At 50.7% G+C, this 23,715-nt stretch overlaps 1 protein-coding gene across 2 annotated transcripts; it reads right to left on the reverse strand.

The window, feature by feature from the left end:
* Positions 1–1,546: 1,546 nt before the first annotated feature.
* Gpr68 (G protein-coupled receptor 68) lies at positions 1,547–23,348 on the reverse strand. Of its 2 annotated transcripts, none has more exons than XM_028886651.2 (2): positions 23,051–23,348; positions 1,547–4,111 (listed from the first exon to the last, which is right to left on the reverse strand). In XM_028886651.2, the coding sequence occupies exon 2, from the start codon at positions 4,011–4,013 to the stop codon at positions 2,886–2,888; it is 1,128 nt and encodes a 375-aa protein (XP_028742484.1). In that variant the 5' UTR covers positions 4,014–4,111; positions 23,051–23,348; the 3' UTR covers positions 1,547–2,885. The 2 variants fall into 2 exon arrangements, with proteins under 2 accessions (XP_028742484.1, XP_037066678.1); XM_037210783.1 differs by lacking the exon at positions 23,051–23,348 and adding an exon at positions 12,615–13,146.
* Positions 23,349–23,715: the final 367 nt, after the last annotated feature.

Raw genomic sequence — 23,715 nt, forward strand, 5'->3', positions numbered from 1 at the left:
GACAGGGTTTCTCTGTGTAGCTTTGCGCCTTTCCTGGACTCACTTGGTAGCCCAGGCTGGCCTCGAACTCACAGAGATCCACCTGGCTCTACTTCCCCAGAGCTGGGATTAAAGGCGTGCGCCACCACCGCCCGGCTGAGTATGTCTCAGTATTCCTGAGACATACTCAGTATTCCTCTGAGGGTTGCTAACTGAAAGAGAATGGGACTGAAATCTCACCATTTCCCCCAGAGCCCTGGACCCAGAGACCAGATGAAGTCTAGGAATGGAAACTCCAGCCCCATGCAAAAAGCACCTGGGTCAGATTCCGGTTTTCTCTAGAATGCACAACCGGATGGCAAGCAGCAGATAGGGTTGTGTTCTGTAGTGAAGCTTTCTCCCACCCTTCTCGGGCCAACCCCCAGGTCAGTGTGTGTAAACAGGAAGATGGGCCTTTGTCTTACTAAACAACACTAGTGAGTAGGAAAGGAATGTTAATGGCTTCAGTCACCTTCGTCCAAACCAGATGGACTTCTCCTGCCAGCCCTTCTCTTAGGAGAGAAAGCAGTATTAATCCTTAGTAGTGTTCTTGCTTAGTCTGTTTGGAAGAAGGATCTATTCTTCCATAACATTCCAGAACTCCAGGAGCCTGACCCACAGAGGGATTAAGTGGTCAAAATCAAAAGTATGTTTCAATAGGATGTGAGCAATCCTTGGTGATAAACATGGAGTTGAGAGGATGCCCAGCAGACAGAAGTTGTCCACAAACATGGTGGTGGCTCCAAACACAACCCGGTGATTCTGGGGAAATGTCAGAGAGATGAATGCAACAAGCCCCTCTTCTGGTCTGATGGGGCTCACCCTCACTGTGGGGCAGCTACTCAGCATACAGAGTCCCAAGTGGTCAAAGACAGAGGGAGTAGCATTCCCCAAAACACAGGGCTGGGTTTTCTCCTCAAAAGTCTCTGGGTGGGTTTATAACAACATCCTGCACAGATGCATGCGGGTGGATTTGCAACAACTCCCTGCACAGATGCACCCGGGTGGATTTGCAACAACTTCCTGCACAGATGCATCCGGGTGGATTTGCAACAACATCCTGCACAGATGCATCCGGGTGGATTTGCAACAACTCCCTGTACAGATGCATCGATTGCAACAATCCTGACAGATGATCCGGGGATTTGCAACAACTCCCTGCACAGATGCATCCGGAGGGATTTGCAACAACTCCCTGTACAGATGCATCCGGGTGGATTTGCAACAACTCCCTGCACAGATGCATCCAGGGGGATTTGCAACAACTCCCTGCACAGATGCATCTGGGTGGATTTGCAACAACTCCCTGCAGTGGTACCTGACCCTTGCCACAGGCAGAAGAGAAGACCCTACTGCACTCAATGGCTTGGACTTGACCACTTGGTGGGTGCTCAAGGGCCCCCAAGTTGTCCTGGGTTTTCTCCAAGGTCAACCCCTGGATCTCTGGGGCCTTTCAAGGACACTTTGGACCTCCCTGGTGCGGGCGGGCGGGCAGCATCCCTGCCCATAAGGACGGCACAAACTCTGCTGTGATTGGTTACTTTGTTTTATTTGCAGACTGGAGTCACTACATAATTCCACCTCACAGTCCAACACAGGGACACTTGACATGAGAGAGATGACAATACAAAAATACAGCTCTCCACAGTAAGGGGAGCCAGGCTCAGCCTGTTCCAGTCCAAGCCAGTAAGAACCCAGAGTCGCAGGTCAAAACAGGGGGAAGTACTGTGGAATGAAGAGGTGCGGAACACTCAGCGCTCACCATTGCCCCACAAGGTCCTAGGCTGGGGTAGGTGTGGGTCTCTCTGACGTGCAGCCATCTCTGGCAACTCTCTTACCAGAACTACTTATACCAGAGTGGAGCTTGAGCCCAAACCTGTGGTCAGGAGACATGACGATGTGTCTGTTTTGTTAGTTTGGCTGTACCTAGGGACTCTGGGAAACCGCCACACTCCTCTCAAAGGCTGCTGGATGCTCCATAGTGTGTGGGGTGAAGGGTAGGAGTTACTGGCAGCAGTCACATGACCCGGGTAACTGTCATGGCACACAGTTGCCATGGACACCCTGCCATTTGTACATTCTCCCTCTCTCTCTTCCCTGGGGCTCTCAGGTCTAGCACTCTGGGCAGATGGAGACAAAAAGCTAGTTAAGAAAAAGCCCACGGTCAGGAACTTGGCTAGGGACACAGCTTCAGGCCCAAGTCCTCATGCTTGAGTTTTAGGATGATGTTTTGAAGGGCCCCTGGCATCTCCCCAGGGAGCCCTGAAGTTTGTTTATTTGCCATCAGCCCTTGGGGGTGGTGAATTTGTTCAATTAGCCCTGTAGAAGTGAGATGCGTCTGCCCTGGGGCTTCTCCCCGGACTGCCGCTCTGCCGCTATTCCTGCCCTACCCACACCGGTACCCCCGGCCCCACCGCCATGCTTCCCCTTAACCAGTCTTCCGGTCTAGCCTTGTTGTAGAGGTGAGCTCAAGCATTGGTAGTGACAGCTTCCTGTGTCACAGAGACCACAGCACATTTGGTGTCACGGGGGACGACAGGGGCGCAGGAAGGCTTGGCAGCTGAACACCCTGGTTCCTCCTCTCCTCCTCCACGCTCCAGCCCCGCTGATCTTGGCAAACCTCCTGGGAGCGACAATCCTGACTCTGTCCCACCTGTAGACCAGGTGACAGCAGAGGACACGAGAGCAGACAGGGCTTCCATGGGCCAGGGGGCCCTCGCCGTGGCCCAAGACCGCATTTCCTTCCTGAGGAAAGAGGCACCTGTACATGGCAATGTGGGAGGCAGCCACCAGGCAAGCTCCAGACCACAAGGCCTGTTGGTGATATAGCTCAGGCCTAACCAAGCCTCACAGACGGACGACTTGAGTTAGGCCAAGCCAACTGTGGGCGGCCCTCCCCCTCCCAGTGAGTTAGGGGTCTGGAAGGCTGAGTGGAGCTTGGTTAACAATTCAGGCTCTTCGCCCTGGGCCCCACTTTTCCCAGAGGCCTCGGGGGCGCCCAGCGGGTAGGCCTCCCTGGCCCTGCTTGTCCTGGAGCAGGTAAGGAAGGCGAGGCAGGCTCCTCGGAGGCGGGCGAGGTCCCTGTGAGTGGTCTCGCTGACGAAGCAGTACAGCACCGGATCGGCTACACAGTTGAAGCTGGTGAGGAGGAGAGAGAAGTGGTAGATGTTGAAGATGCTCCTGGCGAACTCACAGCTGGCCTCCCAGAGGCTGCGTACCAGCAGCAGCACGTGGTAGGGCAGGAAGCAAGCCAGGAAGATGACCACGGTGCTGAGCACCAGCCGTTGAATCTGGTCCTTGCGGCTCTTCTGTGTGCCGTGGCTCCGGCGCACCGCCCGAAGGATGCCCTGGTAGGAGGCCAGCAGCAGACAGATGGGGAAGAGAAAGCCCACCAGGAAGCGGTAGTAGTTGATGCCACGCTGCCAGGACTGGATGGGGTAATGCTCAAAGCAGACGCGGTGCCGGTCCTCGTCCTCGATGACTTCCTTGTGCTTGAGGAAGTAGATGCTGGTCAGCAGCTCCTTGGCCCAGATGAGCACGCTGACACCCACGGCCGCCTTCAGGGTTCGGAACTGGTGGAAGCGGAAGGGGTGGGCCACAGCCAGGTAGCGGTCGATGGAGATGCAGCAGAGGAAGCCCACGCTGATGTAGATGTTCTCATAGAGGAGGATGCCACACACCTGGCAGGAGAGGTCCCCATGGGACCAGTTGTCATGCTGGAGGACGTACTGCAGCCAGAAGGGGAGCGAACAGATGTAGAACAGATCTGCAATGGTCAGGTTGCACAGGTACACTCCCAGCTCATTCCGGGCCTTGATCTGCAGGTAGCCGAAGTAGAGGGACAGGCAGTTGGCTGGGAAGCCCACCACCAGCACAGTCACATAGACCACCGGGGCCAGTGTCTGGTGGATGGTGTGGTCGATGGGGCAGGTTAATGAGGAGTTGTCTGTAGTGATGTTCCCCATCTTTGGGCCAGAAGGGGCCTCAGCCTTCATGGGCTTGGAGATGGAGTCAATCTCTCTATTGGCATCTTGTGTCTAGAAGGTGACTCAAGTGTATCAAGATCTGTTCATCATTGGTGGTAGGCGAACCCCTACAAGTCAAGGCAGAAAAGGTTTTAATAGTCACAGCTAACATCCATGTAACCTACTGTATGCCGGGCACTGTTCTAGGTACTGTATTCATTTAGAAGCTGTACTAGCCAAGCAGCTCCAGTACAACTGAACGAGACGTACCAAAACACCAAGGTGTGGCTATGGCTCCCCATCTCTGGCTTTCCTTATTTATCCCCTGTCCCTTATTTATTTTCCAGTCCCTTGGTGCAAGCAAGGGAGGTAAAGAGGAGATCTTGGAGCATAACTCAGCCTGGTTCTCCAAAGGAGGCTGGAGGCAAGAGTACTTCCAACCTGTCCGCAGTGTGAGGGCGCCATCATCTTACCCAGCAACAACAGTCTGCTAACGTTATAGGACTGTAGTGACTAGGCACAACACTGAGGCCACAGCTGCTCCAGGGACTTCTCCATATGACATCAGAAGAGATACGCCCTGGTCCACATCTTTCTGTGCTTTGGCAAGAAACAAAGGACAGATTCTCATCACCGGGCCCTGTCCACGTCCCTGTTACCCCTCACCAAGTGTTACCTCTCTCACCTCCCCGATGGATCCTGGGCAAGGTTCTGCACTAGGGATCAGAAGCAGCAAAGGTCAGGCCAAGTGCAACTACTTGCCTAGGTTTGTGAGTCTTCCTGAGCCTCAGTTTCTTCATCTGGAATTTGGGGATTAAAAGCACCTTTCCTGTTTGGTCAGGACCACATCAGATGGTGGCTGGGTAGTTATTGGGGACAAAAGGGTCAAAGATGCTTTACTCTTCCCCATATTAGTGAGATGACCGCATTGAGAATGGTTGTTTTTTTTTGTCTTGTTTTGGAGACAGGTCCTGGAACTCGCTCTGTAGACCAGGCTAGCCTTGGACTCACAGAGATCCACCTGCCTCTGCCTCCCGAGTGCTGTGCATTGAGAATTTAACAAATGGAACACCAGGCTACAATCATGTCTAAGGGTAGAATGCAATGTTTGGTTGCCAGCGTATTTGATAAATTAACGTATCAGAACAGTAAAGGCTTGAACTGTTCCATCGATTTAACCCTTCTGTCTCAGCTGGAAAATCTCACCAGGGTTACATCAGCATTTTTCTTTTCTTCCTCTTTTTATTATTTGTTTTTTGTTTTTGGAACAGCTTTGTCTGCACGTGCAGTCTCCTCAGTGCTGGGGTGACAGTGCCCGCCACCTGCCCTGCTCAATTGGCATTTTCAAGCCATTTTTGCATTCCTTGAAGAAGCTGTTTGAGGTACAGTATTTGCTGTCTCGTGGGGAAACTTGCTGTCACAGGTCTCCTGCATGTTTATGCTGAGGTCCTCTGGAAGGTGACCCGATGCTGTGATCTTTCAGATATTTCTTTTCCCACTCTAGCCCTAGTCAAGAACTCTTTCCTCCCCTTGAGAGCCTACAGTCTACCCAATTGAAGATTCTAAATTAAGCTGCTTTGTGCTGCCTGCAGATCAATACTGGCCTTTGTGCTCCTTTCAGAAAGCTGAGGGCTAGCTGGGCTCCTGAGGGAAGCCTCTGAGAGGCCATGACCAAGTCTCAGCAGACCGCAAGACTCCAAGTTCCTACAGCTCTCTCCAGAGCCAAGCTTCCCCCTCCACCCCAGCTCTCCTCTCCACCACCACCTCCTATCTTGCCTTGGCTCCCACCTGGCTCAGGACCACCAGAGCGGAGATAGGTAGAGGAGCTCCCAAAATCTACCCAGAAAGGGCTCAGAGAAATCTGGACCCCACAGCTCCAGTCCCAGGGTCCCTGAAGACTAACACAGGGAGTTTCTCTGAAGTCACACTCAGTCTTATAGGTAACTACGCACAGTCACCTGCTCTGATCTGTGGTTTCTGGAACCTTGCTCTCAGCTACCCAAGGTTAAATGTGGTAGAGAGAAAATGATGGGTGAGTGTAGCACACTAATGTATTTTGAACTTGAGAAGCTGAGGCAGGAGATTTCGATGCCACCCTGAGTTATCTGGTCACATAGACAGTAATAAACACCACTCCCACATATATTCTATAGACACATATGTATGTGGTGGTGGTGGCACATATCCACATATCTGTATTCTCAACAATTATGAAGCAGAGGCAAGAGGATCACTGTGAGTTCAAGACCACCCTGGGCTAATTGCTTAGTAAAATTCTGTCTAAAAACAAAATGATATTTTGAAAGAGAGAAACTATATTCACATAAATTCATTACAGTATACTATATAATTATTCTTTTTATTACTAATTATTGCTCACATCTTTCTATGTCTAATATACAAATTAAACTGATCATAGGTACAGGTGCATACATGTTTGACAACTCATGGTGTAAATAGAGGTCAGTACTACACACCTGTGGTTTTAGGCATCTGCTGGAGGTGTTGGATGTGTGTCCTTGGGATAAGGTAGACCACTGTATATTCAGATTTCCTGGATAAAGGGACCAGGATTCTCATGTGTTTGTTTGTTTTGGTTTGGTTTGGTTTTTCAAGACAGGGTTCCTCTGGGTAGCTTTGGAGCCTGTCCTGGAACTCACTCTGTAGACCAGGGTGGCCTCGAACTCACAGAGATCCGCTTGGCTCTGCCTCCCGAGTGCTGGGATTAAAGGTGTGCACCGCCACCGCCCGACATTTCTCATGTGTTAAATGAGCAGGAGATGGGTCTGGTCCAGAGCCACCCTTTGTCTCACCTGAATTCAGCTCCTCCTAACTGATATAAAGCCCAGTCCCCTCCTCTGCCCAAGCTCTCTCACCCTAACCAACTTCTTTCCTCAGAAGCACCTCCAGCCCCTCTCCACGCTCTACCCTAGCTCTCCTCTCCACCTCATCTGGGCCTCTCCCACCCCCATCCCAGCCCCCCTGCTCCGGCCCTGTGTCAGTCACAGTCACCCTCCCTCCGGAGAAGCAGCTGAACCACCTCCTTGCTTTGCACACTTGGAAGCAGCTTCTCTCACACCTAGACTGAAAGCCAAGCACCCTTGCCGACCCACCAGACCCCGGGTACTAGCTCCCTACCCTTGCCTGCTGCCTCACCTGGTGGCCACGCAGCCAGCCTCCTGTGCCTCTGTCCCTCTACCTGGATCTTGCCTAGCTACTTCTTCCTAAAGTTCTCCTCACTGTGGTACCCGCCCCACCCACAACAGCACTTGTTCTTGCTCTGCTAGAGATCTGCTCGACTGTCACTTCCTGGAAAGGCTTCTCCTGGCACCCACCTCAAACACACACACACACACACACACACACACACACACACACACACACTCATGCCCACACACACATGCACACAGGTACACACACACACACACACACACACACACACACACACACACACTCATGCCCACACACACATGCACACAGGTACACACACACACACACACACACACACACACACACACACACGCGCGCGCGCGCGCGCGCGCCTATCTCCATCTCATCATCCTGATGGACTGCTTCACAAGCTTCTCAGATTTATGTCTTCTTTATGTAACTTGTGTGACTGTTGATGGCCAGTCTCCCCAGGGATGCAAATTCCAACATAGCAGAGGTCTTTTCCCCTGTCACTGATGTTCCCCCAGCTGTATGGACTATTTAGGGACTTCTTGGATGACTAAGTAAGAGTCATTGCTCATTTTCCAGGTGAGGAAAGCGGGGTCCCAAAGGGGAGTCTTGGACCAGCGAGCTGGCTCAGCTGGTAAAGGCACTTGCCACCAAGCCTAATGGCCTGAGTTTGAACCCCAGGGCCCACTCGGTGGAAGGCGAGAACAGAGTCCCACAAGTTGTCCTCCAACCTCCATACATGTGCCTTGCAAGTGTAGGTAACAGAGTTCAGACCCCTAGAACACACGTGCATGCCAGGTGGGCGTGGCAAACCAGCTATAATCTCGGCTTGGACAGCAGAGATAGGGGTCCCTAGAACAAGCTGGCCAGCCATTTCAGGAAGTCCTGGTTGTGATTGAGAGACCTTGTCTCGGTGAATAAAAGGGACACGAAATGGAAGAGAAGAGGGGGAGAGCACAGGCCCCAGGCTTCCACAGACCAGAGCAGACGAAGCCTCCTTGAGGCATGCCCTGTCAGGTCCTGGAAATTCCCTGAGAGTCACCAGGCCCCAAGTCTGTTGTTTACTAGTGGTGAGTGTATGGACGTGTGGGGTAGGGTGGGGTGAGGTTTGTAGCTTCCTCTTTCCTAAGCCAGCAACAAGCGACTTCTGGCAACCAAAGGCAGAAATGCACAAGCCTGTAAAGCCAAGAAGCAGTGTTGAGCACAGTTAGGTTGAGGTACCTCCCACGTTCACTTTGGAGCAAAAAGAACAGCAGTTCTTGAACTGGCTGCCCCCGAATCCACTAGAGGTTTAAGACATTGCGGAGGCTCCTTTCCTGAGTTTCCAAACTGGCTAGGTCTGAGAAAGGGGCTCTTGAGATTTTTACATCTCAAAGCAAGCTCCTAGGAGATGTGGAAGATTTGGGGGTCACTGGACCGTGGATCACACTTTTTGAATAGCAAGGCACCAGAAGAGTCTAGAAGGTCATAGGCTCAGATTCTGAGCATACCCCCTTTCATGAGTTCCTGAGGCAGGGAGCAGATGCAGCTGGAAGGGACTGGAAACCCAGCAGGAACTTTGGGCAGAACAGGGGCCCAGGCCCTGGGCATTTCCAGATTCCCTCTGCAGGTAGGGACTCCTTGGCCCTCATGGTGTGGGACTGCAGGCATGCCTGTGTCTAATCCTCTAGCTTACAAAATGTTTCCCACCTCATTATGGTTCCACATCTGTTCTCTGGTTCCACCGTCACAACCCTGTTTTTGTTTCTAGTTAAGACATAAGGCAACCGAAGAGACAAAGCAACTTGCCCAGCAGTCCAGTACTTCCAGGTTTCATGGAAAAAGTATTTGTGGGACATGTACAGTGTTCATGGGGCCAGGCTACATATGTGCAGAACCTAAGAGATAAAACGAGAAAGAGCTCCCACCCCCAGGGAACATCCAAGCCCAGAAGTCAGGAAGGCCACATGTACTGATCATTTGCCATGAGAGGCAGCATCTGGAGGATGCATGGGCATCTTTCACTCATACCTTCCGTGTTGTTTCACTCTGGTGATTGCAATCCCATTACAGTCTGATGGCCCCCCTTGCTGAAGGCTGCATGTAAACCACTCCTGCCGCTTCATAAGACATGCTCAGTGGGGTCCACACTAGGTCCCACATTTTCTCCGCTAATCTGTTCTTAGAAAAGATGCCCCCACTTGCCCAGTTATTCACCTTGAATGGATGGTCTTTAGCTTCACTCCTCCTTCACGGCTTTAAGTCAACTGCCAACTTCTAGAACTTCCAACGCCTACACTTTTGAAAGCATCACTCCTCTCTTCCATCCTCTCACCAGCACCTAAGGCTGGCTTGGTCCAGACTTCCTTCCTGAAGTCAGTCCAATTGCCTTAAGTTAGGTTCATGTCTGTGACTCAAGACCTAAACACCATCTTCCAAAACACAAATCTAACCAAGTCATACAGGGGCTGTCCAAACATTGACCAAGCCACCCACTCATCTATTCACTCACTTACTCATCTATCCATTCCCTATCCACCCATCATCCATCATCCATCCACCCATCATCCATCATCCATCCACCCATCCATCCATCCATCATCCATCCATCCACCCATCATCCATCCATTGATCATCCATTCATCCATCATCCATCTGTAGCACGAATCTCAAAGGGTCTTATTAATAAAATCAAACCTGGAGCCAGGTATTGGGGTGAATGCTGGAAGATCAGAGAAGCAGAACAAGCCACATCTTCCTCACCTTGCCAATTCCTCAGCTGATCCTGTTTCCTCAGACTGGAAGCCTCTGAGTCCTCATCCAGAATGAATCTCAGCTAAACTGCTTCTCGAAAGCCTGAAGCTTAGCCAGTTAAAATCTTCTAGTTTCTGGTCTTCACGCCTTAAATACCTTTCTGCTTTCTGCCCTCATTTCCTGGGATTAAAGGCATGAGTCACCATGCCTGGCTATTTCCAGTGTGGCCTTGAACTCACAGAGATCCATGCCTCCAGAAGGCTAAGATTAAAGGTGTGAGTGCCACTATTTTCTAGCCTCTGTATCTAGTGGCTGTTCTGTTCTCTGACCCCAGATAAGTTTATTAGGGTGCACAATATTTTGGGGGACACAATACCACCACATCCATGCATGCACCATCCATCTACCCATCATCCATCATCCATCCACCCATCATCCATCATCCATCCACTCATCATCATCCACCCATCATCCATCCATCCACTCAGCCTCCCCCCCATATCCATCTATCCAAACATTCTTCCTAGAACAGTCACTAAATGTCCATTGTATAGAAGGCATTACACTATACCCTGGCTCTAACAGCCAACTTCGTTTTATTCCCACAAAGAAGAGCAGATCAATGAAGTAACCTCCTAGAAGAGCACGGGATTTTTGTGGGAGTTCTTTGGAAGTAGCCTAATGCAGCGAGGGAAGCTCTCTAGAGCAGCGACAGCCAGACTAAGGCTGAGAGGAAGAGGAAGGGCTGCCCAAACAGTGGGGAGTTTCTGCCTGTGGAAAATGTGTGTGTGCCACTAAATGCAAGAGGGAGAAAATATGAGTACCTTTGGGGAACTGAAAGTGGCTTGGCATGAGAACACGTAAGTATGAGGCAGACATGGCCAAAGAGGAGACAAGAAGGTGTATAGAACACCAACAAATTAGAAAGGAAGTGAAAGATAATGGAAATGGAGAGGTTCTTCAATGCCTGGTCCTCAAGGCTCTCCAAAACCCCTTGTTAGATGATAGGTATGTGGAGAGCTAAGTGGGCCGAGGAAGCAGATGTACAGGTAAATGAATGGATGGGAATGTAGGTGAGGGGGCAGACAGATGAACAGATAGATCTATTGCTGGGAGTGCTGATGAGTGAGGGGCAGGTGGGGAAGGAGACAGTTGGAGAGGATGAGTGGACAGGTAGATGGGTGTGGATTTTGAGGCTGGGTGCTGGAGCCAACAACACCCACCAACAAAAGTGAGGTCACCAACAAAAGTAGGAAAATGAGAAGGAGCAATCTCTGGGGCTGCCTTAGCTGGATGGTGAGTCCCATCACAGCCAGCTCACACTCCTGCCACTTCTGAGGGTGAGCAGCCTCCAGGGGAAGCTGTGTCTTCCCAGGAAAACATCCATCTATGCATCCACAGGAATCTATCTACCTGGAGTCCAGAAGAACTTTCATCATCATAAGCTGAACAACATGTTGCATGCAGAAGTGTTTTGAAGTGGAAAAGCAGAGGCACATCTGCATGGAGCTCTCTGCTAGCTCGGCACAGTTCTGCACATACACTCCATGTCACCACTGAGAACACCGAGGGTCAGCAATGAGCCAGCCTCCTGGAGAGTCCACAGCTGGGATATGGCAGATCGGGCTTTAAACTTTGGTCTCAATTTTCCTTTATCCATCACTTTCCAACCACTGGTCAGGGTCACCTCTGAGTAACCAGCTGCAGCCTCCAGGCCTCCAAGATGCCACCACAGGGACCAGTAGGTTTTGCTGTGGGCTAGCCCCCTGCTCTTGGAGGATGTTCCACCAGGTTACCTACTATGCACCCAGTCCTTGGTCTCCCATGGTGGACAGCATGCAGAAAGCAGTGGAAACAGCTATCATCTAGCTGAAAATCTAAGAACTGTACACAAAGCATCGCAGCACCTAGAAGCAGATCCTTATACACATGCGAACCAGGGTGGAAGCCCCCAAGGGTTTGAATGACCAGGAGAGAGGAAGCCCTGACAGGGAGGAAGTACCTCTCTGGCGGAAGCTCGTTCCAGGCAGAAGAGACAGAGAGTTGGATCTCTCCTGATGCGTGAATAATTACCTCCCCCCAGCACCCTCTCTTCATGTGTACTCGACATGCACCCAGACACTGTCTCCTGGTGCCAGGGACTGCTCACAGCCTCAGACCACAGAGCTGGGGGTTTCCTGTACGCCTGCTTCCCTTCCCTCAACTGACCAACCATCCAGACATTTACACAGGCTGTTTCCAGAGGGATTAGGGTACCCAACTGTCCTATGAAGGCCGGTTTCAGAGGAAGTTTCCCTGATGAAGGGATAGAAATCAACTGTTTTTTCCTTCTATTGTTACCTTTCCCCCAAATTTTCCCCAAGTTCCCCCTGCAATGAAAAAGATAATCGAGTCTCATTTCTAATGTCCTATAACAGTTGCAAAGTCAGTCCAATTTAGGCTTGCCAAATCCCTGTAAGTTGGGTGGGGCTGGCACTGCTAACCCATTTCACAGAATCCGAAGCCGGGAGGAGGCTGAACCAGTTCCTGGAGCTTAAACAATAAATCAGGATGGATCTGGATCCAGAACAAAAGCAGCTAGGCATTCAATTGCTACCTTAAAATAATCAACAAAAACAAACCACAAACAACAGCAAGAAATACACTTAACAGTGTGGCCCTGTACACACACACACACACACACACACACACACACACACACACACACACACTGCTTACCTTGGTGCTTGTTATACATGCTGGTATTTTCTACTTCATTTCTTTTATACACAGGTCTTGGGCTAGTAGATTGATTTTTGTCCCACAAGTGGGTCAGTTTGGGAACAATCTAATCCCATACCCACGCCTGAATTTTCTAGAGCCTCCTAGAAAGACAAAGAATGGCAGGGAGGTGTCTACAGCCAGTTGAGGGACATACGGAGAGCCAGCAGTGAGGTCCAGCCTCGGCAGTCCCAGGAGTCCTCTGCAGAAGAACCCAGCAAAAGTCGGCTCTGACTCAGCTCTACCCCCAAACCTCAACTACAGCTGAGCTTGGCAGTGCATGGACTAACCCTGCACCCGACAAGCTCTCCCTCTCTCAATTCCTGCAGAAAACCCTCCCAGCTCATCTAGAAAATCCCCAGCTGGAGGCTACCCATTCCTGAGCTGAGGCAGAATCATGTGAACTCCAATCTGGTGTCAGGCTGGGCGGTTGTCGAGGAACCGCCCGCCCACCAGCAGGAGGATGAGGGTGGCAGCCCGGAACCCTCCACACACCCTCCATTCTTTAGGCTTTCCACATGCTCCAGGTGGAGTCAGGGAGCAGCCTCGATGCAAACACTCAGACTGAATTAAGGCCGGTGCTCTGGAGTGGGGGCTTAGAAAGAATTCCGGCTATCGCCACCTCGGGTACATGCTAGACACCAGGAGACACAGAACATTGACCCTCTTTCTCTGGAGCCCCTCAGGTCTGCACTGTGGTCGCTGACTTAGGGCCATCAGACACGAGGACAAACTGGCAAGTGGTAAGGGCAGGAAAACTGCCTGCCCTTCTAGCCTCAAATCCTTCGTCCCAACAACTAGCATCTGGGTTAGTGGGTCTCAGTCCTGGCTACATTTGTCAGAAAACACTTCAGAGCCTAATAAAAAATATATATGAATGACAGGCCCTATCCCAGCTCAATTAAATTGCCCAAGCATCAGTGTTCTGCCAAGTTCCCCGGCCAATACTAAAATGGATGGGTAAATGGTACCTCCTCCACAGACCCACAGAGCAGGGGTGTTAGGGTCAAAGCTCTGGGCAGAATAGGGTGTGTGGCCCCGAGCGTCAACCAAGTGCAGGACCCTGCCGTGAACTCTTCCTGCTCCTGAGAGCCCTCATGAACCCTGACCAAGCTGTAGAAAGTTCTTCAGTCCAGCCCCTCAGTTACAAGTGGGGAAACTTGGGGCCCCAAGGTCAGAGGCTCTGGACAGAGCCTAACCACTAAATGGATGACTGAGCTGTGACTGAAGCCTGATGCTGATGTCAGGGGCCTTGTTCTCTTGGCTTAACTACCTCCCTCCAAAGCAGGGTCCTCTGAAGCCCGTCACAAGGTCCACCTGGAGCCTGAGCACACCACACACAGAGGACCCAGGGCACGCAGCATCACTGTGATGTATGAGTCCTGTCTTCTCCAGAGGACAGTGTTAGCGGAGGATCCTTCCAAGAAATGCCAGCACATAACAGGCCTATTTCAACTGTCACCTACAGCAATTGCTAGTTGGAGGTCTTAAGTTACAGGAAGGGCTGCCATTTGTTCTGGGGCAGCCATCTGCTAGCATCAGATGTTATGCCTGAGGTCTAGAGTGTGCTTGTCTTTCCATGATGTCACACGGGGGAGGGGGGAGCATAAGACTGCCTGACTACCCCCAGGTCACGGAGAGCACCTCTGACTCTCCCTTACAGTGTGGCCCAGCTTAACAGGACCTATAGACACTGCACCCACACCATGACCTTGCACATCTTCAGAACCAGTAATGACATTGTGAACTCTCTCCAGGACACCCAGGGACCAGAAAAAAAAAAAATGTCCTAGACCTCTGCTAGCAAATGCACAAATCTTCACCTGGCACCCCCAACAAGCCCACCGAGCCTCAGGCATATTTATGGAGGGATTCCCTTAGTCCATGCCCTCTGTAATGCCCATGTGGTAAGAGAAAACAGAGCCATTGCTAGGTCTTTGGCACTGGGATTTTTTTTTCTTCAGTAGTGACACTACACAGTGGCCTCAGGAATCCTAGAAGTCCCATAAGCCTGGAGTTAGAACTTCCTGTCCCACCATCTGATGACCCAAGCAAACCAAGGTAGAAACTGGGCAGATCAACTTGGCAAGTGGTGATGGAGCACTGTCTATCACCATCAGGGTTTTGAGGGACTCAAATTACTCCACCAACTTGAAGCTAATTATGGTGGAGGGTCTGGGGGCTCCCCAGTGCAATGTGAGCAATGCCTGTAATCAGCCATCTGCAGTTTGACTGCAGGGAGCCTTTCCTGGGTTGTGTCCTCAGTAGCTGTGTATTAACTAGCACATGCTTACAGCCAAGGAGACTGTATAGGTCACCTGGAGTCCTGGTGGGGCCATGGGTTCAAAAGGGGCCAGCTGTGGATTAAGGATGGCTCTGAAGATTAAGACTCTTCACTTCCCATTGTGTCCAGCACCAACACCTCCTTGAGGGTTCTGGAAGAACCTGGGGTACGTCAATATCTACAGTAGGATGTGCTTATCAACCAATGCATGCTCCGGTTTTAAGTTAAAAAAAAAAATGTGTGCATGTGTGGGCACATGGACCACAGCATATGCATGAAGGTCAGAGGACAACTTTGTGGTGGTGATTTTCTTTTTCCACCTTCCTGTCTGTTCTAGTGACTGAACTCTGTCCCCAGACCCGCCCAGCAAGTGCCTTTCCTGACGAGACAGGTTGCATGCTCTATTCCAATTTTTTTTTTTTTTTTTTTTTTGAGACAGGGTCTCTCTCTACATAACTCTGACTGTTCTGGAACTCACTTATGTACATTAAGCTGGTCTTGAACTCACAGAGATCTGCCTGCCTCTACCTCTCAAGTGCAGAGATTAAAGGTGGGTGCCACCACGCCCCATTCCATTCTTATATTGACCCTATGCTACAGGGTCACCCCTGCCTTATAGGTGAGGGAAATGAGACTCAGACAGAAACCAGTTTGCTCAGGGCTACACAGCCGGTAAGCATAAGAGCCAGGATTTGAACATAGGGCTGTTTGATCCCACATAAGGCTTTAGACCAGGGCTTTCCTGGTCCCATTACTATTAAAGCAGATTGCCATGGAGTTGCTTAAAAACAACACACATCCTCATCTTACAGTCTAGGGGTCCAAAGTCTGATGTGGATTTTACTGGATTAAAATCAACCTGTCCCCAGGCTGTATTCCTTTTTGAGGGAGAGCTCAAAGGGATCATCTCATCTTTTTCAGCTTCTAGAAGCTTCCAGCACCCTAGGCTGTGGACATCTTTCGATTTCTAGAACTTGCAGTGGTGGGCTGAATCCTCTTTGCTTCGCCTGGCTGTCTGTTGTTCCTCCCAGCATGTCTTTTCTCTCCTCCCTCCCTTTCCACGTTCAGGGACCCTTGTGACCCGGCTGGTACAAGAAAGTCTCTTTATTTAAGGTCAGCTCACTAGCAACCTCAGTTCCTTCTGCCCATGACCTTAAGTCTCTGCGTAGGCAATACTGCCCCTGGCCCTGGGCGGTGAGGAACATCCTGGGTTGGGGACAAAAAGACAAGGGACCTGTATGCTGCCCTCTCTCCCCACCCCAATCAGGACAAGGTCTAAGGCCATGAAACAAAGTCACAGGGACCAATTCATCAATGTGTGTGTATGATGGAGCCTCTGGGTGGAGATGAGCTTGAGCTGTGCCCTGAAAGGGCAGCGAAATTCTGGAGAGTGAAGGTGGGGGGCAGGAGATTCTTCAGTCTCTTAGCACCCTGTGCTGTGTGACCAACTTGTAAATCACCCTTTTCCCAACCTCTGTTCCTCTACCCCAAATGTCCCTTACCCATTATCTCTATATTCTTCTCCCCAGTCTTGAAGGCCACTCTTTCCCAGGTACTCAAAAGCACTGCTGTTGACCTTCAAGACACCTCTATCAGTAACCCCTGGGTGCCTATTGAATACAGATTCCAGGCCCTGCCCCAGACTTACAGACTCAGAATCTCGTAAGGGCCTGGAGAGATGCCCAGTGGTTGGGAGTACTTGTGCGATTGTGAGGAGCAGAATTTGAATCCCAGAACCCATGCAACCAGGTAAGCATCTTGCGGGGCATGATAGCACATGCCTTTAATCCCAGAATTTGGGAGGCACATACAAATGGATCTCTGTGAGTTTGAGGCCACTGGTCTAACAGTGAGTTCCAGGAAGCCTGAACTACATGATGAGACCTTGTTTCAAAAAACAAATGAACAAAGGCACAAACAAGCAAACCAAACCAAAAAATGAACCAAAACAACCCTGGACCCTCAGAGAGATAGATAGCTCAGCACTTAAGAGCAATGGCAGCTCTTCTGGGAGACCCAGCTTCAATTCCTACAACCATCTGCAACTCCAGTTCCAGATCACCTTTTTCTGGTCTCCAAGTTCACCAGGCACAAAACCGGTGCACCACATACCTTCAGGCGAAACTTCCACACACATAAAATAAAAATAAGTATTTTCACATGGGAAAAAAAGTAACAATGACAGCAAAAGCTGGGTACCCACAAATACCTGAGCAAGAAAAATAACAGGGTCCATTTTCAAAACAAAAGTACCTTGAGGCCCAGCAACAAATGAACGGAAAGCTCTGGTCCCTGCGAATGGCAGCAAGTCTAGCTGCCCCCACCTGAACTAGACATTTAGAGAAGAAAATTAGCAGCAGCCAGACTTTCCTCATGACCTGCAGAGGTCATGTCCCTGGAAAGCTAAAAATAAGCGAATAAATAAAATAAGCAGAATGTAAAATACCGTGATACACCCACTCAAGGCCTTCACTGAGAAATAGGCAAGTGTAAGTGGCAGATGACATGTTAGATATCCCCTCCCCCCCCCAATTGCTCAGCCATTGAGGACAATGAGGAAGGGACCCATGTTTAGGTTATTAAACCTGTTCTCTGCCCTCGATTGGTGCACTGACCACTTACACTTCTTTGGGTTGGTGCCCAACCTTGCAAGGCTGTAATGTAAACCACCTCACTTTCAGTATTCTGGTCATCAGGGCTTATTACGATGAGTGGGAAGTCTTTGTTCCTCACAACCTGTAACTCCAGCTCTAGAGCTCTGATATCCTGTCCTGGCCTCTGAACACACACACACACACACACACACACACACACATACATGCACATGCACACACATATATGCGTACACACACACATACACATATACACATAAATGCACACACACATACATACACACACACACACACACACACACACTCTTTAAGGGATGGAATCTGGAAGGCTGTGTTTCAGCAAGTCCCCTCAGTGGTTATGACACATACCTAAGTTTCCTTCCTGAGCTTCGATACCAGCTTCTCCATGCAACCCTTCCGGAGCCCAGAGGGCAAACCAATTTCTCCTCCACTCCTACACCATCCACTCCACCCTTCTCTGAGACTGCTTTGCCCTTCCCTGGCTAACCTGTGACTCTGAAGGTGAGACTGTTCTCTCATGACTGTGAGAGCTGGGTGAGGGCCCCTCACACAGAAGGAGGTGTGGCAGGGAGTTCCAAAGACAGGTGAGTGTAAACTGAGAGCACACGGGGCGGGTACGCACATGCCTTGAGCCACAACCATGTGCCAGGTGCTGGACTTCCCACGGGCTGTCACCCTATGGGGAAGACATGATCATCCCAGCTCTGCCGCCAAAGTGAGACCCAGGGCCACACAGCTGGTAAGTGACGGTGCTGGATTCCTGCTGAAGCCCAGGTCCAATACATTTTAATGACTGCCAGTGTCATTCCTGGGACTCTATGTGGTGACTTCTGGATGCTCACGTACTCCTTCATTTCATGTGTGATGCTGGGCACTGACGCCACACCCCTCGCATGCTAGGCCTGTGACCTCTACCTCTGATCGCTGTCCTCAGCCTCCCACCTCACCCTTGAAGAAAGAGGACCTGGGTCACTCCATTTTGTCTTCCACTAAGGGAATGTACACGAACTACATCAAGGGCATTTCTTCCACAGCCTGTCTGAAGTCTGATGTGGCTGGAACCGAAGTTAGAAGTTAACAAACTGGGGGAGACAGATAGGATGTGGATGAGAGAACAGGAAGAGGGAAAATTTTATTCTGAAGGAGTCGGGGGTTGGCTCTAGATAAATATGAATCATAATCCTGCAGCCCAGCCAGAGACTTCAAGCCAGGAGGGTCTGCAGTCTGAGGAGCTGAAAGCTGTCTGAGCATCCTTCCTGCTTCAAGGCCAGAGTAACCCCAGGCCTTTAGGTTACTATGGTAACCCAAGTCTGCTGCACTCTCCCCCTACACTTCCTGCCTACCCACCCCAAGAGCTCTCTGCCATCAATTAATGATCCAATAACGTCTGACAAACAGTCCGCCAAGCAACGTCTGCAGACCTCCTGAAAGCAAACAGACTTCTCCCGGGACTGCGAGCCGTAGAGATGCTCACCGCACTTGACCTAGGGCCACCTGCTAAATTCTCTTTTCCCAAATCGAGGTTACTCTTTATCTTCTTCCTCTTGATTTTGAAGGCATGTGGTTGCCAGCGGTGGGGGCTGATGCCTTAGAGACCTCCTGAGAAACAGATGCTGGAAAAACCACCATGCAGGACACTTACTCCCTCAGCCCTGACTCAAGGCCAGAGACGCCAACTCCTATAGTGTCTTTGGCGTGGACTTGTGTGCCACTGCTGGTCCTCACCTGGAAGAGACCCTTCATCTTTGCACAAGATGAATTAGCACCCGGAAGAAAGGGAGGGAGGCAGGGAGGCTGGAGATCTGACTCAGTTGGTAGAAAAGTTACTTAGCACCTGCATATCCCGGGTTCATCCCTAGCCCTGTATAAAACCAAGCATGGCATCATACAGCTGTAATCCCAGGGCTAGGAAAGCATAGACAAGCGGGTCAAAGCCCAAGCTTACCACCAGTTTACACAGCTAGCGGGAGACCGGCCGTGGAATAGTATTTTATTTATTTTTATTTATTTATTTATTTTTGTTTTGTTTTTTCGAGACAGGGTTTCTCTGTGTAGCTTTGCGCCTTTCCTGGAACTTGCTTTGGAGACCAGGCTGGCCTCGAACTCACAGAGATCCACCTGCCTCTGCCTCCCGAGTGCTGGGATTAAAGGCGTGAGCCACCACCGCCTGGCCGTGGAATAGTATTTTAACTAGGCAAAGATGTTAGTTTTTTTTATGCTGTGGCGTATTTAACTATGTGAAGGTGTGTTACATCTGGTTCTGTTGCCTTGGCTAACGATGATGGGAAGATGTGTTACATTTCTTTGTGCTGAGTTTATTTAATTATGTAAAGATGTGCTGCATTTGTTTCACCTTGCCTGCCTAAGGCACCTGAGTGGTCTAATAAAAAGCCAACAGCTAGGCAGGAGAGGGATAGGCAGGGCTGGTGGGCAGAGAGAATAAACAGGAGGAGAACTCTAGGATGGAGGGGAAAAGAAAGGAAACGGAAGAAAACGAGGAGAAAGAGGGACATGCCCAGAGCTAGCAGTCAGGCAGCTGCCAGCCAGACAAAGAGACAGCAGGAAAGAAAGGAAGGAAGAAAGGGAGAGAGGAAGAGAGAGAGGAAGAGAGAAAAAGAAAAAGAGAGGGAGCGCAATCCCTGAGTCAAAATGCAGATAAAAAGAAACAGATTAAAATAAGAGCTAAGATAAGGCTGAGCATTCATAACTAATATTAAGTCTCATGTCATGATTTGGGAGCTGGGTAGCAGCCCAAAAAGAAGAAGCCAGGTACGGAGACCAGCCTGGGCTACATCAGACCCTGGAAAGACAGAGGGGGGTGGGGATGAGGAAGCCGGAGAAGGGAAGAGAAGAGAAGAGAGGCATCTGTGTTGTGGTGACTCTAGGATGGCTGTAACGTATTTAATCCTCATCTTGCTGGGGGCAGGAGCCTCTCTGGATCCTGGTGGGCTCTGGGATAGCCTGACCAATAGAAGTAAATAGAAGTAATACTGTTTCAGGCCTGGGTCCAGACTAAGAGGACAGACAGCTCCCACTCCCTGTCTGTTGGGACAGTTGTTCATTGAAATTTAAGTGCTACATTGGAGGGAGCTCACCAACCAAGACAAGGGCTGACAGCCCCACAGGAACCCTCAGTTAACAGCTGGGATGAGACGCCTGCTCTACAAGCATGTAACCCAATGCAGATGGGCCATCCAGCTGACAGATCGTCCAGTGCCTCTGAGCGCTTCCTAAATCGCAGTCTTTTGAGCAACATAAACAAGTATTCTGAGCAAATATCTTTTTTATGTTTGTTTTTCTTGTTTCTTTAAAAAAATGTATGAGGACAAGAGAGATGGCTCAGAGGTTAAGAGCACTGACTGCTCTTCCAGAGGACCCAGGTTCAATTCCCAGCACCCACATGGCAGCTCACAACTGTAACTCCAAGATCTGACTCCCTCACACAAACATACATGCAGGCAAAACACTAGTGCAAATAAAAACAAATAATTTTAATATATATATAAAATGAAGTTCTTTGAGAATTTCATTCACTGTATTTTGATCACATTCATTTCCACTTCCCCCAACTCCTCCTGGATCCACCCCCACCTGTCTATCTCTCCCCCAACTTCCTATCCTCATTTTTTATAACCATATTGAATCCAGTATGCTACCCATATACTCCTAGATGTGGGGCCACCCATTGGAGCACAGTTGACCTACCATGGGTCACACCCTTAAAGAAGACTCGACTCTTCCTCCCATCAATGGCTCCTAGCTGAGCTCATGCATTTAAAGTGCTTTGCTCTGTGGCAGAGGCTAACAGGAATGTTAGTATTACTGTCTCCCAAATCACTTGAGGGTCTACCATGTACTGGGTTCATTTGCAGGGTTATTTAATTGCAATTTTTGTATTGACTCTATCATGTGGGTATTATCATCTCTGTTTCCCTGCAAAATAGCAAAGTTCAGAAAGTGAAAGAACATCAGTGGAGGTCAGCCAGCTGAAACAGGAGTTTCACTAAGCCCCTGGAGATTCCCCTTTAATTGTCCTTCTCGCTCTTGGAGAAATCTCTTCCTACAGTGTGCATCTTACCCGGAAAGTGCAGCAGAGGCGGGTGGAGTGGGGTGGGGGTGGGGTATTCTCAGAGTTGGTATCTACACCTTGGAGGTCAGAGGTGCGTGGTCTCATCGATCCACTAGAAAGTGAACTCTAGCAGGTCCCTTTCTCAGAAGGACCCACTGAAGTAAGGGTGTTTTGGATTAGAGATGTGTGTTGTTGCATCTATGCAGCCCTCTGAGGAACAGGTAGGAGAGAAAGAGTGAAGAAGAAGGATAACAAGGAGGAAAAGGAGGAGCCCAAAACTCTAACAGAAGAGGTGGCTCTGAATGAAGCCATGAAGTTCTGGAACTGGGCAGACAACCAAGGCAATTCATATATACAGCCCCTCGGCATTGCCCGCTGAGCTCGGAAATTTCCCCTCTCTCCCTCTTGGACGCTCACCTCTGAATTGAGACGTGGAGATGGGGGTGGAGGCAGAAACAATGAAGCAAGTCTTTGTTGTCTCCGATTTGTGTCATTCCAAAGGATCGTCAGATAGGAGGGCAATCAACTGCTTCATGTCACCTCAGTAAACTCTGGGGGTTGATTCATCCATCCACAGGTATCCCCTTCCCCTTTCACAGCAAGACATGCCCAAAGCCCTTCTGGCACATTGGCACCAAGACAGTGCCCTTTTTACCCAGTGCTGAGCCCCAGAAAGCTTGCTTCCCTTGGCGTTTGCTTCGCTTTTGTCCACCCGTCCCTTCGCCCAGACACAGGACCATTTGATTCCCAGAGGGGACTTAGGAGTTCAGACCAGCAAGTGCTGGTAATGCTCCTGCTGACTGGCTTTCCCCTCCCTGAGTGGAATGGAAGGTGAGGACATGGGAACTGTTTGGGTCTCTGTCTGAGGTTTCACCAGAGCCTGCCGGAAGAAGGGACACACAGATTCAGGGAAAAGACCCCAGTGCAAATTTTGGATCACCAGAGCTGGGGAAATGAAGGGTTAAAGGTCTCACACTTTTTTTTTGCGGGTGAAGAAATTACCAGGTGGCCACGGAGCCAACCGCGGGGGTGGCTGCTAAACCCGGTGGCAACCACATAAGGAGACACCCGACCCAGGAGAGGACCCGGAGGCGCCAGCGCTTCGGGGCAGACACCACCGGTCCCAGTCAATTCTGCGGGTCCACCGCACGCACACGATGCTGTTTGGGGGTGTGCCCGCCTCTGCCGTGCACACGCGTCTGCGTGCGGCCGCTCCCGCATCTGTCGCCGGGGAGCGGTTGCACGCCCGACCTTGCGGTGAGTGTGCGTTCCCGGGCAGGACCCACAACCCACTCGCAGACATCGCTCCCCCCCCCCCCCGCCACGCGTGCGTTTCTCCCGGCCCTGGCGCGCCAGCGACCTGGGACTGTGGCAAAAAGAAGGAGCTTGGCTCGCTGGGGACATGTACCTGCGCGGCGACAGTCTGGTACGCGGGCCTGCTGTCCTCCACGCGCCGCCCCGGAGAGGCTGGGAACTCCTCCTGCAGACAGGCAGGTCTCTTTCCCCTAGCCGCCTGGGCCACGTTGTGCGAGATTCCTCTGGCTCCCAACCCCCGTCAGGCACAGCCAGACCTGCCGGCCCACGCCCTGCAGTTCACACTGACCGCAGGCCACAGGCCAGGCGCCTCCTAGAAGGGCCGAGGTGGCTAGCGCGCGCGCCGGTCCCGGAGGTGCAGCATCCCCCGCCCCTCACGAGCATCCTGACCTAGAGACTTGCTCTGCCGAGGAAGCCTTAGCTACTGAAGGGCTAGGGAACTTCTTGAGCCACAGGAACTGCCAGGGGCGCTAGAACCCAGAAGCCAGAAGGAGGCTGGACAGGGTATCAGTGGTACGTTAGTGGCCAGTCAGTAAATGTGGTAGGTGACACAGATCTGAGACTTTCTCTATATATCCTAAGTCTGGATCCCAGATCTGGTGCTCCCAGAGCCAGCAGGGGTGGCTAGGGACTTCATGAATGACCTCCTCTGGTTTTATGGAGACATCAAGGAAAACTTAATGCCCTTGGCCCTACATACTCCCAAATAACACCAATAATAATAGCCACAGTTTGCATTGATAGAAGCACCTAAACATG

This window comes from Peromyscus leucopus, chromosome 14 (genome assembly GCF_004664715.2).
Source record: "Peromyscus leucopus breed LL Stock chromosome 14, UCI_PerLeu_2.1, whole genome shotgun sequence".
Lineage (NCBI taxonomy): Eukaryota > Metazoa > Chordata > Mammalia > Rodentia > Cricetidae > Peromyscus > Peromyscus leucopus.

What these genes read in the sequence shown, in the direction of transcription:
- Gpr68 (XM_028886651.2), bottom strand. Translation starts at nt 4,013, where the DNA reads ATGAAGGCTGAGGCCCCTTCTGGCCCAAAGATGGGGAACATCACTACA.